Source organism: Tinamus guttatus, unplaced genomic scaffold (genome assembly GCF_059628265.1).
Source record: "Tinamus guttatus ecotype Peru unplaced genomic scaffold, ASM5962826v1 Tinamus_guttatus_pri_ptg000089l, whole genome shotgun sequence".
NCBI classification, from domain to species: Eukaryota; Metazoa; Chordata; class Aves; order Tinamiformes; family Tinamidae; genus Tinamus; species Tinamus guttatus.
In genome coordinates this window covers 3937477-3955487 of record NW_028288623.1, presented here as the reverse complement: position 1 = coordinate 3955487, position 18011 = coordinate 3937477, and the positions used below count along the sequence as shown (strand labels likewise).

Below are 18011 nucleotides of genomic sequence, written 5' to 3'. Positions count from 1 at the left end.
TTCTGTTTAGTTTGCATTGCAGCCAATTTCCACCTGGATTTACACAAGCTTAATCTGCACAGAAAGCTACACATTTATAGCGTGAGGCATTAGAAATTATTGCTTTCCTATCCAGGAAGCCTCTGGAAATGCCAAACTTTGTCTAGGACTAATATACTGTTGCCTAGTTAATCTTGGGAGCTGGGCTGGCTGTGCTGGTGATCATCACATGCTGGCAGCAGAGGTGAGGAGTTGCTTACAGGGGTGCATCCGAGATGCGGCTGAGCTTTGTGTGGATACCATGAGCTGCTGCTTCATCCTGCCTAAACCAGGACAGTGGATTGCTGTTTCTTCAGCATAGCGTCACCTTAGGTGGTGCAGCTCGCTCTATATATCCCACATCTGTTTTGAATGGATTAGGAATCAGGAATGCCAAGCTTTCATAGAGGGAGGAAAATGCATCCTATGAAATTACAAAGAAATTGTAAATTAACCCAATTTCTCATTCTGGTTCAGTGATCTTGAATGGACAGTATGTTTGAAACTGTCTTGAAAGAGGACTTCTTCGTTTGTTTGTTTTTTGTTTCTGCAGAGAAAGTGGGGAAAAATACTCAGATATTCACCTAGTTATGGGCTGCACGAATTCACTTTGTAACTGTTTCTCCCCATATCCAACCTCCCAGAATCTTACATGCCACTAATGGGGCTGTGCAGGAAAAAAGACAAGTTCAGTGCTGTAGCAGACGAGTATGCTGCTGTTGGGTCTTTCTGTGTGGCAGGATTTGGGGAATGAGTGGTGCGTTTGCTCACTGCTGGTGCAACCTTCAGTGTTTGGGATGCAGAAAGCACACACAGCGTGTGCCTGCCTGGTCCTGCATGTGCTACCTGCAAAATGTTTTCTTTATCCTGCCATCTTGCTGCTGAGCTTTAGGGTTCTAGCAGAGTTGATGAACTGTTTAACTAATTCCTCCTCTTCCTCTTCAACTTTGAACTTCAATATGTGAGCTGGAGGGTGTTATCAAAACTTTTAAGTCAGTTTGTGCTAGTTTGTGCTTTTGTCAGTTAACTCTTTAAATACTCTCTAAGCAGATACAGTAAATAGTATTTTGTGTTTTTGTCACATGTAAATAATTTTGTTGCTAATTCCTAGATACTGGTTTTAGTTTCTTCGGGGCTATGCCTGAGTGTAGTACGTACTTCTTCCACACGGAGGAAGAGGCTCTGCTTCTTTGGTTTTAGCCGTTTGGTCCTTACAGGCCCTTCTTTGAATCCCTTATTCAGCTCTCAGCAGAGCATGCAAGTCTGTGCCCTTCGCACTCTCCAAGCTCATTTATGATGAGAGCTGGACAGAGGCAAGGGAAAAGTCCCTCTTGGAACAGAACTGCTGGGAAAACCTCCCTCTGACCAGCTCTGTGCTCAGCGAAGCTAATGGAAACTTCTAAGGAGAGTTTAGAGAGCTTAGTTGATGGACATAAAAAGGAAGAAAGTAAGAACTTGACTAAGTGGACTTCACTGCCCATGTGTGGAAAATTCCAATTTTTCACCCAGAAGCCCTGGGCAACAAATGTCCTCCTTATTGCTTCCACATCCAAGTGGCAACATGTTCCATATTATACAAAGGTTCTGTCTCATGCTTTGGAAAATGTAAAGTACTTCCAGCATTTCAATGCCTAGAGCTTGCTGGAGCAAAAATTAAGTGCTTCCATTACTTGAAAAAGTCTTTTTGCAGTGTTAGCTGTGTTTCTGTGAAATGAGTAGTCAGGCCTTGATATGCACATCTTCTGGGTAACACACTGTGCAAGGTTTGCTAACTTACAAAATTCTGGAAATATTTTGTAATGGAAGTTTTTTTTTTTTTTTTTAAATAACTTTTCTAAGGAGGGTGATTCTAGTTTTTTAAATGGATGTGGCTGAACCAGTACAAATTTTAAGCCTAATGGAAAATCTGATTTAAACTGAGGTAATTGTAGTTGTCACACGTCTATTACTGTTTACTTAGCTTGGCTTAGAATGCAACTAGTCAAGATTTTAATGGCCTTAAGACTGGGATTTGACTTGCACTATAGCAGAATTTCTCTGGTAAGATCTTTGCTCTTTAAGAAGGAAGGTGTCTGCTTGTATAAATTACTGTACCCAAACAGCTCCCTTCACAGACATTTGCCTTCTCTGCTGTGCCTCAATGCAGCCTGAAGTGTGTCTTCTCTAGAGTCAATTATCTAAAGGCTGAAGGACTTTGCCGGGAGCAACCGGGATATCCTTTTTGATGCTGTAAACAGACAAGTGGGTTCCGAGTCAGGGAGATGCAGGTGCATAAAACAGAGAACAAAGACTGAGATTGTGCTGAGGATTTTGCCATTTGAAACCTTTTAGCAGAGTGGAGCTGAGAGGGGTGCTATCTTATTGCTGTAGCCCTAGGCCTGCAGCACCCACAGTTCTTTTGGGGCCTATGTGACCTGCAGCCCCCTTGCCTCTTCCACGCTGGGGTTCTTGCCTCAGTTCTGCTGAAGCAATTCATTGTTCAGACACCACGCACGTGTAAAGTGCTGCTTTTGTACCTGAGCCATCACCAGCCACCAACTGCATGCCAGGGTTGTGGGCCTACCCTTAATCTGTGCTCTGGGAAGGTCTATGGTGTGAAATGAGTCTGGCTCCTCATATGTAATTCCCTTCTGTCTGATGACAGAACGAGCTTCAGCTGCTCCCTGCTTCTGCAGCCTGTGTTGAGCCCACCAGGCTGCTTGTGTATTTCTATCGTTGGAGACATTGTTCTCACTGGGTGACCCATGCTTGTAGAGAAAAGCCGCACCTGTGACCCGTTCCCCGATCCTGCTAACCGAGCAAGCAGGAACAGCGTTCTGTGAAGTTCTCTGACATAGCTGGCTGGCTCTACGCCTGCAGCGTGATCGCTAGAGTCCTAGTTGCTGCTCTTGTGGCTCTTATCTTGCATACCCAAACTATCCCTCCCGCGTAAGGCCTTATGCTGCACGACGGATCCTGTGAGGAGAATGGCCTTACAAAGTCTTGTGCGTGGTCCTTCACATTATATTTATGTCTCTACTCCCGCTGCATGTTTCAGGTAGGTGAGGTCTAGTCCAGGCTGTAGGACTTCTGGGGAGTAGAAGGTGGCTGTGCAGGCCAGAAGGCTGTCTAGCTCAAATCCTGTAATTCAGCACTACATTTCTGTAGGAGAAGGCGTAGCCTCATGCAGCTAGGAGGTTTTGAGCATTTCTGTACATCATAGAATATTTTGGCTCCCCTTATAGCCTCTCCTAGTTTAAGAACGATTGGGCCTCCGAAATGAGGGGTCTGAATTTCTAAGCTGTAATCTATAAAGCTTATGAAACTAAGCTTATGAAAGCTTAGTTTCTGTGCATGTCTGTAGTCTTTGGTGAGGGTGTGTTGATTAACAGCATGTTGTTAACCTTGCCTGCTCCTGTGAACTAATTAGCCAGCCCTGGATTTGCACATCTTTTGGGGAAATACACTGTGAAAGGTTGTCAGAGCTTTGGCTGTTTTGTTGAACTCAGTAGCATTAATTGTAAAATTGAAGTTTTCTACTTTGGGTTTTTCTGTCATTCACACAATTAGTTCAGTACAAACTCTTTTGTAGACATTTGTATTAGAATGTTCTCTGCATTTGTCCTTGCTCTACAGTGACTGTGAGTGAGAGAGCTGTCTGAAGATTTATTTATTGGTAGAACGTGAACTCTTTGTGAGAAGAAAAAAACCTGTTAAATAAGACCAATATTTTATTTAGTATTACCTAGTGCAGGAAATGCTGGCACAATGCTTTGGCACTACAAAGAGGACTGGTCTTTCTGTTCTTTTAGTCTCTTGGAAGTACAATAACCTGATTTTAAACACACAGGTGTTCATCTTTATTTCCTGAACGTCTCTCTGTTCCTACTTCAATATTCAGTTAAAATGAATGGGATATTTCAGAGCAATTTGGATAATAGAGTACCCTGTAAGGCTGTTTATGATGGCATACCCTTGTAAGGCAAATGTGAACTATGCTAGATCTGCATCTTCTTCGTGTGGGAATAATGCAGCCTGGCTGGAACGATGTTCGCTGGGCAGTGAACTTGTGTGGATAGTAGTCTCTGTCTTAATGTTTTTTCTCCTTTGGCATTTAAAGGGCCGTGAACTCTGGAGTTGAGTACCACTGGGACCAGCAGAACGAGAACGTCTTCACTGTGCATTCCAGCAGCAGGAGCACTGAGCGGCCTGGGTGAGTCTCCTGGCTCTGGGTACAAAAGAGGTGACTGTTTCTGCTAGGGTCATTACACCTGCTTTAAACTTGCAATTTCCCCTCTCCCCTTTCCATGGGGAGCATGACAGTGCTGCCTGTCATGCTTCAAATAAATGAAGTTCTGTACCTCAAAGTGCTGCTAGCGATAGTCAAGTATTATCTGTCATCTCTGGCCTCAGTAATATCCTTAAGCAGGTTGCTGGAGGAATGTGTGCATCTTGTTGCATGAAAAACACCACATAAAGTAAACGCTGCCTTTGGAGGATGACTGAAGAATGGTGTGAGGGTCGTAAAGATGAGTGAAAATTCACTGGGTGCGGACTGGGAGTCTTCCCCCCCCCCATCTCTGATTTCTGGTCATAGGGCAGTTATTTCTCTATGGTAAACTATTAAATCTAAATTCCTTCAGTACACTGTTGGCCACTTCATCCCACCTGTCTGGTGATGTACGTGCTATTCCGAACAGGAGGGTGATGTTGCATTCCTTTCCACCTTGCACAGCCAGCCCTTCTCAGTAAGGGGGCAGTCTTGTTTCTGGCTTGTGAGCTCCAGAAGCCTAAGCAGGTTAAGAGCTGGTGTGCAAAGCAATGTTCTGTCCTTTCCCACACCCTTAGTCTGACTAGGGATGATTAATAAACAGTAAAGATACTTTTTTGTGTGTGTGTGTGTGTGTGCTATCCACTGGTCATGTCCACTCACTACTCATATTTGGGGGCATTGTGGGCTTAAAAGTAGCTGAAGGATGAGAATTGAGACCTCCCCCTCCTTTCTTTAGGGGGATCAGGCATCAAAGGCAGAAATCTTGCTTGAGAACAAACTAGTTCCTAACAGAGAGCAAAAAAGTGTGGCATATTTCAAATATTTATGAAAGAATGTAGATTGTGCAATGAGACAATCTTTCCTACAGCCACTTGATGATCCCCAGCACTTACTACCAGAGGTTAGTTTTGGGAAGAACATCCAACCGTGGCCAGCATTTAGTTCTTGTAATGCCATACACTTCAGTTGTCTGTTTCTGAAAAGAAGCTAATGAGCCTTGAGGCTGCTCTTGTTATTTGCATTGGAGAACAGAGAATTTCTCTTGTCTGACTGGTATGGGCAGAAATGCCTGCTGGAGTGCATTCATGTGTGATGCTGACGAACTAGGAGGTCCAGAGGAGGGCAGGGATACAGACTGTGTCCCTGGAAGCTGAAACTGCCCTGCCAACGTTCGCAGAGAGGCTGCATGTGCTGAAGCTCTGCAGGTTGCATTACCTCCACAACTCAGTGTCCTGAGACTCTGAGTTTGTTCTATAAGCTTTACTGGTACTGCAGGGACGTCAATGCCGGTGAAGCACACAGCTTCTGTGGAAGGGTGAGTGGTGTAAAAGGCTTTCTTGGCTCGAGATCAGCCAGCTGAGGATGGAGGGATGTATCTGTATGTGTGTAGTAAGTGCCAGAACATAATTCCCTCCATCCTGTCTACATGCACAGTGGCTAGCAGATTCCTGGTGGGAAGGGAAGTAAGAGGAGGCTCAGGTGGATGCTTCTGTCATGTTGGGACTTGTGATCTCTAATGCTCTTAGTCTTATTTGTTTTTCTCTCTTTTCAGAACCAGCAGAGCCACATGGAGGACAGACAGGGACATGGGCCTGATGAATGCCATAGGCCTGCAACCCCGAAACCCTCCCACCTCTGTGACTTCGCAGGGTACCCAGACCTTGGCACCGCAGCTGCAGAATGCCGAGACCCAGACGGAGAGGGAGGTACAGGAGCAGGAATCCGCCTCTGCAGGGACTGGTGAAGGTAGGAGCCCAAGGAGTGACTAACTCGACATAGGTCAGCCTGGTGGTAAGGAGCTTCCACGTAGGGGACTCATCCTGTGGATGCATTTGGTGGATACTCTGGCATCTCTTCAGCAAAGATTTCTTTAGCCTGAATTTTCTGTAGCCAGGCCAGGATAATCAGGACAGTGAATCTCTGTCCATCTGGTAAAGAGTTGTTTTTGCTTGCTTTCAGAGGGAAAATGAACTCTTTTTCTGGATTTTTGCTTCTTTGTAAGTCAGTTTCACTGGCATTGCCCCTCCCAAATCCCCTGCACTTTAACCATCAGTAAGGCTGCAAACTGCTAAGTACTATTCTTCTATCCTCTTTTAAAGCTTAGCCTGGCCTTCCAACCCCAGTAAATAAAACCTGTGCAAGTTTCACAAGCTCAGCAATTCTGACAACAAAGTACTGCAAAATATTTCTCGGAGAGCACATATGAGTATTTTGTTTAATCTGATAAGTAAAAGCTGTGTGTGTCCAGATCAGCTGCTCGGAAACTACCTCTAGCATTTTCCAGTCTAAAAACATTAATGAACATGTAGAGAACTGGAAGCACCTGATGTTCAGTTCCCATCTTTTGAAAGCCACTGATCTTATGGTGATTATATCCAAGCTACCTGTCTCCGTATTGTAGCGTGGTGCTCAGGTCCAACCCTGAAGGCTTAGCTTGGAAGGATTCAAGTAATTTATACATAGGAAAGGCAGAGAAAATCAAGGAGGCAGTTTTGAAAGAGTAGGTTTGTGGTCATCCTACTTGGCTTTGGAAAGCAGCCATGGCATGCTTTTTTGTGCCTGTGTGTTTGGGCCCTGTTGTTCTGGAAGTTGGTTTTTGCATGCAGCTCTTGCATAACTTCTGCTAGATAGTGTATCTAGCATACGTGACATGACTTTGAATTTCTCTCCTGTTGGCTCTTGTGTTCAAAGTGAAGTGGCAAAGTCCTTCATGACTTCAGGGATTACCCACCAGCTTATCTCAGCAGAGCTGGATTTAAAATCTCTGGTTAGTTGAAGGTGTGTGAATCAGGTTTGGAAGCAGAGTATCAGGACAAACGCCAAACCAAATGCTTTCATGGGAAAGATAGCCTTACTTCTTCCACTGAATATATTATGCTGACTGAAAACATGGTGGTGTGTGCAGCAGATGTGGGATATCCTTCCATCAAGATAATGATGGCTGATGCTGCAGCTTTGGGAAGCCGTCTCTGTCTTGCTATTAAACCAGTGGACTTCCATAGTAGTTCACTGCTAGTCATCTGAAAGCTTCATTATCCCATTCTTTTTAATTAGCCTTTTAATTCTCAGATCTAGAGCAAGGTTTGTGACCAGACTGTTAATGAGAGGAGGAAAGGGTGCCCTTGACCAGTGCCTTGGGCAGGCTGTCTCTGGAAAGGAGCAAAACATGGCATTTGTCAGAAATGGAGTGTGGATAACAAAGCAGAGACTTTGTGTCCTCTCTGCCTTTTTTTTGCTTGGAAGATTGACAGGTTCCACATCTGCATGTGATCTCTGTCTCAGGCTCTGACTTACTGCATATCCTTGCAAGTGGTTTGACCTGTGAAGTGGGCTGTCACTTTCCTGTCTCCTGTAAGAATTCTCAAAGCAGGTTAATTATTTTTAGTATGGATGCATGTGCTGGAGACGAGCCAAGCATCCTTACCTTGTAGCTGATCAGGTGTTTTGCCAGTTGGGTTCTCAGCTGAGACTCCTGTCTGAAGGCTCAAAAGCAGCTCAGACAGGGAGCTGCCAGGAGGTTAACTACTGCAGGAGTGTAGGATCCAAGAGCAGATGTAATCCATAACAGAAGAATAGTACAAAGAACTATTGTGAAGTGGGAAGACAAGTTTGAATAGACCGGCTTGCTCATTTACTGTTATCAGCACAGTAAATTAGCCAGGGACTTTTGGCATTAGTGGCATGCTTGATCTAAGGGGCCTTTAGTGCTTTGCATTAGCACAGCTTGCCCGGGCATTAAGGTTACGGTTATGTCTGGACCATAAGCTCATCCCAGATCCCAGTCCAGTGTGTTCAGGAAGGCTAGGTGCTGTGTGGCTTTTCTGATGGTTAAATTTACTCACTAAATCTGCTGTAATTCTTTGCCTTTTGAAAAAGCAGCAATGTTTCCTAATGACAGGATCTAGATGTCAGGCACACCTAAAAACAAATAGTGTGCTGCTACTAACTCGGTGCGTGACGCAGAGCAAGTTATTAATCTTCTACAAAAGGGGAAAATATCTTCCCATTGTACAGTGCACCACGGGCTGTGAAGATTAATTAGTGTTTTGTATGGGCTTTGAAGATGTAAATTACTATGTAAGGCTTTAGCAGTATTATCAGCAGCAGAATGGATAAATCAGATGTGACTGAGTAGTGTAAAGGAAAGTGTCTTAGCTATCATCTCACCATGAGGAAAAAAAAAAAGTGAATATTTCTTTAACAACAACAAAAAGAATTTAGGGTGCTGGTGCTGCCCCCAACATGGGTTTTCTGTCCAGCATTCTGTCAGCCCTCCTGATGTGGTGAATTCTGGATCAGGATCTTGCCGGTATGTACTTACTGTAGAAAATGTATGCAGAATTGCATCAGAAATCTAATTAAGCTCCATGCGGGTATAAATAGTTTCCTTTTCTCATGCAAAGCTCTGCAGGGATGTAGCTGTTCTGCTTATCTTTCTACCTCCTTTAGAGGAATGATGATTTTATTAGAAGTGAATCCTTCTAATGCCTGTATCTTTTTTATGGTAGTTGATCGCTTCCTTATGAACTCTGTGAACTCCGCATAAGCCAAAAAAAAAAAAAAAAAAAAAAGGCACTGAAGGTGGGAGAGAAATGAAGAGAGGTACCAAGAAGTGCCTGAAACGATGTTTCAGCCATCTCCTACTTTCTTTTAAACTAACAGGCATAGTGGAAATTCTGATGAGCTGTAACTTTGTGGCACTCTTAATTAGAAACAATCTGATGGGATTTACACAGCCTTTTCCCTTGGAAATGGAAGGGTGCAGTGGGATCTGTTTGCAAATTAAATCCTAAACGAACAAAGATTCCTTATGAGACTTAATGACCTGAAGTTTTAACCTTTAGAAGGTGTAATTCCCAAGATTGGGTCAGCTGTGGCAGACACTTATTCATGCTGTTGAACCTGTGGCATATAGTGCAAGTGGCAGTAGCTGTCAGAACTGGAACAGTGCAAAAGGTACTGAAGACTGAGATTGAGGAGCGTTAATAGAGCTGCAGAACGCTGGCTGATTGAGTGTGTGTGTGCACACTGTCCTTGACCCTCACCGGTATATCAATGTCTCTTCAGGTTAATGCACTTGGTTTAAAAACAATCCCCCAAAAAAGCCTGATGGAAGTAAGTGAATGGCAGTTGTCATGTCAGTTCCTATCATCTAGATGGCTTGAAATTTAGATCGCTAGATGCTCATTGAGTAAATAGTCATGTATTGTTAACTACTGTGTTTGTAGATGTCAGACAACTTGCTGTAAATAGATCACTGCTTTACCTGTATTTAGGGAGCAGCAGCTGGCTGCTATCATGCCATGTATAGTTTCATAACATATTTGGTTAAAATATTTTTCACTGGCCACTACAAACTACCATCTTGCACAAGTGCTTTCAGAAGTGGCATCTGTAATTTGATGGTGAGAGTTTTTGCTTTGAGAGGAAGAAGATTTGTAAAATGAAGGCACAGGTTTGTGGGATTGTCCGTTCCAATTGTAGTGAAAAGAGATCACATAGAGATGAAAATGTCCTAGTGTAAATTTCCTGCTGTCTTCCTAGTGTGGGGGTTGCATTGGCAGCAACCCCCTGTCCCCAGCTGAGCCTCGTGAATGCTACAAGGAAACATGTGGCTTTGCTAATGCTGAGCAAGTTCCTGTAATGCTGTTGCCACATGTGAGGTGACTGTTGTGATTGGAGTGGGACACCTGGGTTCTGTTTCCAAACGTGCCTCACTTTCCAGTAAAAGCCTGGGCATAACACTTAATCTTTCCTCTGTCTGTCCATCTGTAAAATATGTTGTGTATCCTATAGAATTACGAATTTCAGCTTCTCTTCAAAGCCTTCTCAAAAGCACTACCAGAAAATACCACAGGGTTCTAGAAGTGTGTTTTACCATAAGAAGTCTTTACGTTGACCTTTCAAGTACCTAGCTGTCTTAGGGTTAAACGTTAGAGGATACTCTTAAAATTCTTAAACAGTACGCTTAAACAGTAAGTTTCACTCATACGTGAGATACTGTCAAGGAATTTGTCACAAACAAAAGGAATTGTGCCTTTTCCGAATTCTTCATAATTGCTTGAGGTTTGAGCATGCATCTGAGCTTGGCTGGGCAGGAGAGTAGCAAGTAGTGTTTCTTGTGGCAGTAAAGGAATATGTAATCATTCATATCTGGTTATGCAGAGCTGCGGCCCTCCCTTTTCTCTCCTTATGCATCAAGTGAATTAATTTAAAAATGCTAATATTTTTGTCTTTGAGCGCCTGAATTAGTGGGTCACCTCATACCTCAGAGCTGTTGTTTCATGTGCGCTGAAGACAGAGACATCTCTGCAGTGCTTACACTTAGTTCTAGTTCTGAAGCTTTGTTCTGAAGCCTAGCTACTGAACACTGCTTTTTTCGGAAGGAGTAAAGCAGAAATCTGGAAAAATTGAAAAGTGAGGCTAGTGTGTGAAACCGTCACTGATAAGCCCAGTCTTATCCTTGCTTCCATGGGCTTTTCACTTTTTTGGATGTGTGCTCTCCGTGTCCTCATCCCAAAGTCCAGGACATTTCTGTCGGGGTAGGTGACTGGCTCCAGTAACTAGCGCAATGGCAGCCAGGATGGCCTGTAGCCACCGCGTCTCCCCTCGGAAGTGGTCTGGCACGCTGCTTCAGCAAGACAAGACTTCAACGCAGAAGACTGTATAGACAAAATGTCTGCTATCCTCTCAGGGGAGCTGGGCGTAAGACAGCAGCATTGCCGCTCTTGATTCAAGTAAAATGGGCCTTGAATTGCCTGCAGGTTGTACAAGCTGTTTCCTTGTGGCCTGTCTCCCTCCTGCCCCTATCCACCCCCTGCAAAAAAAAAAAAAAAAAAAAAAAAAAAAAAAAAGAGTTGTCTCTTGACAGCTTGGGTGGTGAGGCTGACTTCTGGCCTTTGGTGGCTGGAACTTCTGGAATTTCCAGCATCCTCTGTGCTTATAGTCTGGAAGATCATGTCCTAATAACCTGCCAGTTTTTGGTGTTGCCTCAGCCCTTGCCTCTTCCTCGAGGAGGCAACAGCCTCAAAACCTGGAACTTCAGCCATGGCAGGTGGTAATTAAGGGCAGAGCAGAGCAGGGCAGAGCGTGCTGGGGAGCGTGCTGCCTGCATGGGCTGTGGCTCTGAGCACATGCTCGTGACGTTAGGAGCATCAGGTGGGGGCCCTTGCTGCGGGCAGCTCCAGTGCTCCTGGTGTTGACCAGTTTGTAGTAAGTGTCTGTGAGGGGCCGAATACCTGCTGTTCCAGGCTTGTGTGGACAGGGCTGGCTGGCAGGCCTCTGAGCCAGGTCACAGCCTTGGTCTTCTCAGCTTTCCTGTCAGGCACAGACAGATGCTTAGTAACAAAGTACTTATGACCATGCCCTCAGGAAATGATGACAAAATCCAAAATTGTGCTTCTGAAACCCTCCAATTACTTCCTACTTATCATGGCTCCAAAGTCCACAGGTATTTATACTTTTCACAATGAAATTTCCAGCCATTTGACAGAGACTGACTCTGCACCCAGTGCTGTCTATGCTGGTCAACCCGGTTCCTTGTTCATGCATCAACCAGGTCATGCACAGGATTTCTCGTGCTTCAAACGGGGTTGTTGGCCAGACTCTGTTCAGTGGGTGTTTATGCTCCTCTAGGCTCTGCTGCAGACGCTCCATGGCTACTAGTATCAGTAGTCTCAGTCATCCTCTAACCAAGGAACTATAAAATTGCCATGTGTATAGTGTATATAGCAGGCCCTACACCTCTGGCAGGGGAAAAAAAAAAACCCTCTATTTGTGAGAATTACATTTGCTCTTAATATCTGTGTTGTTTCAGTGACAGGGCAGTATGTCAGCAAGCTTGTCTGAAGGTGAAATTAGCCATACCCTGAGTTGGAGGCAGTCACTGCTGTTTGATGCAAGAACCACTGAGCCCATGAGGAGAAGGAATAAGCTGTCACTGATGGTGTGCATGTTAACAGCCTTAATTATCTTCGGTTTGTTTGTTTGTTTTCCCAAAAAATTGCCTTTACAGTGGTATGACATGGGCTGTGCTGAATACCACATCCCCATATTGGAGACACGTTCTCTACCCCATGGCCCTAAGCTGCTTTGTCTTCCTAGTCAGTGTGGCTTTTTATGTTATTGTTTTTAAACTCCTGCCTCTTTAGCCTGTTGACATTTGTGTTCATTTCCCTGGTGCCAGGAGATATCATGGTTTTCTCTTGTCCTCTAATCAGTACTGTGATGGCTTCGTGGAGCTGGGAGTGAGATTTATCTCTTTAATAAGAACCAGCAGGATGCCACTGTGAAACCATTCTAGCAGTTTATGATTACAAAATTTTCTCCCAACAGTCTGGGTGAGATTTGCAGGAAAAGGAGGATGCTGGGAAAGAGAGCTGGACTGGACTTTTCTGCCATGGGGATTTATTATTCTGGATGGGCCAGCCATGTTTCTGTGAGATTTTGTTCTTTGGAACAACCAAGGAGCCTGATGATGCTTCACTCAGAGCTCAGTATGAACCGACTATGAAGGAAAGGCTAGGAGATTAATTATACAAAAGTCAAGGTTGCAGGCCTCAAAAGATACCAACTGAGAGAGCCTAAATGCTTGGGTTTGTTTGTTTGTTTCTCTTTTTCCTTTTTTTTTTTTTTTCTTTTTTCTTTTTCCCCAAGCATAGATTTTGTAGAAACAGACTTTGTTCTGTAGCTGCAATCTCTGCTGGGCTACCTGCTCCCGGCTTCCCTGCTGTAGTGGGGGAATTGCTTACAACTAGTTTGTCTGCCATGTCCTCAAATGGGTGAAGTGGGGAAGGCTACAGGGCTCCTTTACACCATTGCAAAGTGGTTGCTTTATTGCAGCGCAAATCAAGGTTTTCTCTTCCTGTCCCTGTTTGACTGGCTGGACTGTCTCTGTAAGCGTGAGAAACTGCTCTGTCTCTTTGACTTTAATCTTTTCTCACCTGTATGACTGGGTAAAAACTTCTTCTCCAAGGCCAGGACATGCAATCTGAGGGATATCTGTGACAATGGCAGCAAAATTTTCTCGACAGAGTTGAGGGTCTTTTCTTTTTTCTGGGACATCAATGAAAGGGGAATAAAACATCAGGCTTCTGGAGCAAAGATGGTTTCTGTCCCAACTCATGTGCACAGTGATGCATCTGCTGAGCATGCTTTCTCTTTATCTTATAGTTTTCCTCGTGTGCCAAATTTGCTTCTGTTCTCTTTCAGGCGAAGGTCCAGAATATGGCGCTGGTGGGGAGGACGCCCTGAGCAGGATCCAAAGGCTCATGGCAGAAGGTGGAATGACCGCTGTGGTCCAGCGGGAGCAGAGCACCACCATGGCGTCCATGGGCGGCTTCGGCAACAACATCATCGTGAGCCACCGCATCCACCGCAGCTCTCAGACTGGTGCAGAGTCCGCTGGGGCCGAGGGCACCTCGGCGCAGCAGTCCACTTCTCAGCAGCTGGCAGCTGAGCTGGAGGGACGGATCCTTTCAGAGTCTATGCAGCTGTCGGAGCATGGCCTGAGCCCGCGGACAGCCCCTGTCGGGAGCGAAGGACAAGGAGCTGGTGGTGTGGACCTGTCAGAGCAGGCTCAGTCTTCCATGGACACTGAGGGACCAATTGAATACAGTGACCTAACTAATAATAACCATCTTCCTGACAGTACCAACTTCTATAGTAATGACAGCACCAGTGGGGAGTCGCGGAACAGGTAGAGATGAGTTGTGTGTTGGTGCTACCCTTGTACTGCTCAGCGGAGACCTGTACCTCACAACTGGCCAGGAGCTGGAAGAATAGGGACTTGTGGCTCTGGCAGGATGTTGGCAGTTCAGAAGGTATCTGTGCCCCAAGTAAGAGGGAAGGGATAAGAACTGCAAGAGAACATATGGGGAAGAAGGCATATTATCTTAAATTCCAACATTCCTACTGCTGAATAGTTAACAGAAACATAGACCAGCCTGGTTGCATCTTGTGCAGATCTTGCAGCCCCCTCGAATCCCCAGAGCTCAACCCTAGTCCTGCAATTTGATAAACGTCCTTTGTAAAGCTTCTTTCCTTTCCTCTTTCCTGCCATTTTATGCCTAGGGATTGAATAGTAGAATGAAGAAAGGGAAAGGAGTTTGCAGCATCCTTCTGGAGACAGGCAGTCCTCCTGGGCAGACCTGGGTGTGATGCTCCAGCTTTTTGCTGGAGTGGAGGAGTCTTCCAGGCCGCAGTCCTGCTCCATGGCACAGCTCTGCCCCCTTTCAGAGCACAGTGTGTTTTGGGACCCTTCCTGCCTGAGTTGTGGTATTCTCTGGGAAGAGCTGGGTTTTGCCAAAACCGGTATGGCTCACAAAATGCTTGAGTGGAGTTCTTTTCCCCTTTAGAGTGTTGGTTTAGTACTTGGCAGGAGCCTTAGGAAGAGCTGCTGTTACAGATGATTAGAGGAAAAGGGGCTACTGCTTTCCCAAAGGGTGCAGTTCACAGAAGGATATTCTAAGTTGTGCCAATCTTAACGTGAATGAGCCACCCCAGCAATCTCCTGACACCAGGTCTGAGCTGCACCGCCTTAGCAGGATGGAGGGAATACTTTCAGCTCCAGGCCAGGGTGTGAGGTATGGGTCTGTGATGTAAGGTGTTGCATGTGAAATATTGACCTTGTACATGTAGTTTCTAGTGGAGAAATCAAGGCTCTGATATTTTGTTTTTAGTCTCAAATGTGATTTTCCTTTTTGTTTGTAACTCTCCATCCCTAGCAGGCTTGTGGAGGAAAGACGGGGAGAGCGCGAGTGCTAACGAGGGAAACACCAAAGATCAATGTCATTAAAATATGACAAACCCTTGCTCGACCTACTGTCTTCACTTGTGTGATGGATGTCTGCACATTTGGCCTTGGGATGGGTATGTCCAGCTCAGAAGCTCAAAGCAGTTTGTCAATGTCAAACTGCAACCATCTCCCTCCCAGGAGTTGGAAGCCCAAAACTGGGCAACAGGGAGGAGAAACAGGAAGTCTTGTTTTGGAGTGGTCTTTTAGCCTCTCTGGAGATAAGCAGGCACTTTGATGTTCCCCACCACTGAAAAACAGCAATAGGAAGAAAATGGAGGAATAAAAAAAGGCATACAGACTTGCAGTGCTGTCTGCCTTAGGCAAACCAAGAGCAGTCTGTCTGGCAGACCTCCTATAGCAGGGAGCAGATACAATATCTGGCCGCCCTGAATAACGGAATGCAGTTCCCAGTGCCTGTTACCACTTCCTGCAGGGAGAGATGCTTCCCCTGCCGTATGAGCACCTGCCAGCAGCTGCCATGCTTCTACCCTGCTCCTTTAGACTCTGCATTGCAAAAACATTACAATAAATAAGACTGTCATTAAGCAGCACTCAAGCTCCCAATCAAAAGAGTCTGTTAGAGAATATTAAGCAAATCTTCTCTTAAATCATAGCCTGGAAATGAACCTTAAATCAAATCAGCTGCTGCCAGGCCTCATTGCGGAGTGTTAATGAGGCTCTAAAAGCTGCCCTGAGCCAACCACATCCCTGATCTGATAGAAGAGTAGCCTGAAAAACGGGATTCCCATGTGTGGTGAGGAAGGCTTCCTGCATCCCTCTCTTGCCTCTGTGTAGAGTGGCCTGGGGATGTGCTGACACTGTGAGCCCAAGGAGATGTGTCTTAGCTACAGACTGTGCAGACAGGGCGGGTACGAGTCTAGGCAGAGCTGTTTACTGCGCTTCTTGAAAACAAACAAAGAAAAACAGAGCCTGGAAAAAAACGGCCTTTGCTTCAGCTCAGCCTGGCATGATCCCTCTCCCTTTGTGATTCCTGGAAGAGTCTTGAGGCACATGCTTAATAAATGTATCGCAGAGCATTTAAGGATGTCCATTTCCATAGTCAGAGCCTAACTGCCTACAGAAAATTTTCCATCACAATTAAAGAAGGGTCTTCTGGGATGCCTTGCTGTAGTGCTGGCAGATCCTCAAAGCCCTGATGTGCACCACTGCTGGGACACTCTGGCCGGGCTGTCACAGTCTGAAGCCTGCTCTGCTTTGGACCTCCCATCGGTGAAGACCTGCCCCCACTGGAGACAGTGGCAGAGCAGCTGGGGAACTCTGCTGGGAGCAGAAGCAAACCACAGCTATTCCATTTGATGTGGATTCAGCGCTTCTCTGCACCTTTTCATTTGGAGGCTTGTAGGGAAACTCCTCCAGATGAGGTAAGGATGGAGGCCTGATTAGAGCAGGCAGATTCAGTGTTTCTCCTAACTGAGTTGCAGCTTTGGGGCAAAGGCTGAGAAGAGCTGCACCCTATTTCCTATGTTCATACAAGCTTTATGAAGTGGGCAGGAGTAGGTGAGAGTGGACTTGATCTTCAGATGCTGCTTTAGAAATGCTGCTTGTAGATGTCCTGCTGCTACTGCAAGATTACTGGGTGCTCTTCAGTGTCAGAAGTGGTGGTTGTGAACATGGAGAGCGCAGCATTTTATTTTTGTGTTTCGGGCACAGAATCAGCCAAGCTGCATTTCTCTCCCTTGCCTGAGACTTGGTGGAGGGGCAGAAGGGTGTGGGAAGGGGAAGATATAAAAGCAGGCATTTCGTCTCTGGGGATTCATGTTGCTTTCCTGGTATATGTTACTTGTACCTTCTGTGCTTCCCGTGGGACAAAGCCCTCTTCCTGACTTGGACTTCTGTGTTTTGCCACAATAGTCTTGAAGTTCAGACCTTGGTTGAAGGTTTGGACAGGTTCATGTGCTCAGGCCTAGCAGCCCTTTGAATGTGTGTGATTACTGGGGCACGGAGTCTCTGCAGGACAGGAGGCTGTGCGAGTGCTCCCATGCAGTGGTGTCGCAGGCCTCCTTCCCAAAACCTCATGCCTCGTGCAGGCACTGCAGTGTGATAATGCAGCAAACACCCTGCCAGCAGCGAGGTGGAAATTCAACAGGAGCTGCCTGAGGAAACCAAGCTGGAGCCACGCATGTTTGCTGGCCCCATTTAGAAAATGAGAGCTCTGCTGCTTAGGAGCAGGAAATAATCTTTAAAACCAAAAGCTTTTCTCACCTCTAGCCTGTGAGGAACCTTTAAACATGCTAGAAAAGACCTAGAAAAAGAAGAAAAGCGGTGCAAAGAATTTTATTTATCTTTCAAATGGCTTTTGATAAAATTCCTTACAAAAGGCTGTTAAAGAAACTTGCTTGCCTAAAGGGTGAGGGGGTAAAGTTTTCCAGGAGATGAAAACTGTTTGAGAGGGGAGTCAGAGTCTGAGATAAAGGCCCCTTCTCGCTGTGGATGGAGGTTAATGGTGGGTGGCCCTGGTGTGGTGGGAGCCAGCCTTGCCTGAAAGCCCTAAGGAGCTGGCAGGGAAGCCAGAGGTCACCTCCTCACTTAGGTGAGGTGGGAGGGGAGAAGGTTCCAGAAGCAACAGGGCAGCTCAGGTGGGAGCGGCTGCGCTCTCTGCGACTCAGTGCATCTGCTGTGCTAGATGATACTCCAGCTCCCTGGGGCCAAATTAACTCCTGATGAGGGCCAGGTGAGGCCCACTTAATGTCCCAGGGTACCAGGATTCCTGTCCTCTCTCCTTTGCTCCCTTTTTCCTCCATCCTTGTTGTCCTACGTCTTGGTGTGCCTCACGGAGGGCACGTGAGCTGAGGGACTGCCTGGTGCTCAGCCCTGAGGGGGAGATGCTGGCAGAGATGTGAACCATGTCCTCAGGTAAGATCTCTTTGTGACCGTAAGTGGCTTGTGACTTGATAGGAATCCTACTGCTCATCATGGCTTTTCTCA

General features: G+C 45.8%; 1 protein-coding gene across 3 annotated transcripts in view; it reads left to right on the top strand.

Annotated features, from left to right (window-relative positions):
• AMBRA1 (autophagy and beclin 1 regulator 1) overlaps nucleotides 1–15081 on the top strand; it is a 113444-nt gene extending 98363 nt beyond the window's left edge. For all 3 annotated transcript variants that reach the window (XM_088520512.1, XM_010226427.2, XM_088520511.1), the window contains 3 exons: nucleotides 4118–4210; nucleotides 5823–6016; nucleotides 13481–15081. In XM_088520512.1, coding sequence (XP_088376638.1) covers nucleotides 4118–4210; nucleotides 5823–6016; nucleotides 13481–13971 — 778 coding nt within the window. In that variant the 3' untranslated portion in view covers nucleotides 13972–15081. The remainder of the gene's footprint in view (nucleotides 1–4117; nucleotides 4211–5822; nucleotides 6017–13480) is intronic.
• The last annotated feature ends 2930 nt before the right edge of the window (nucleotides 15082–18011 follow it).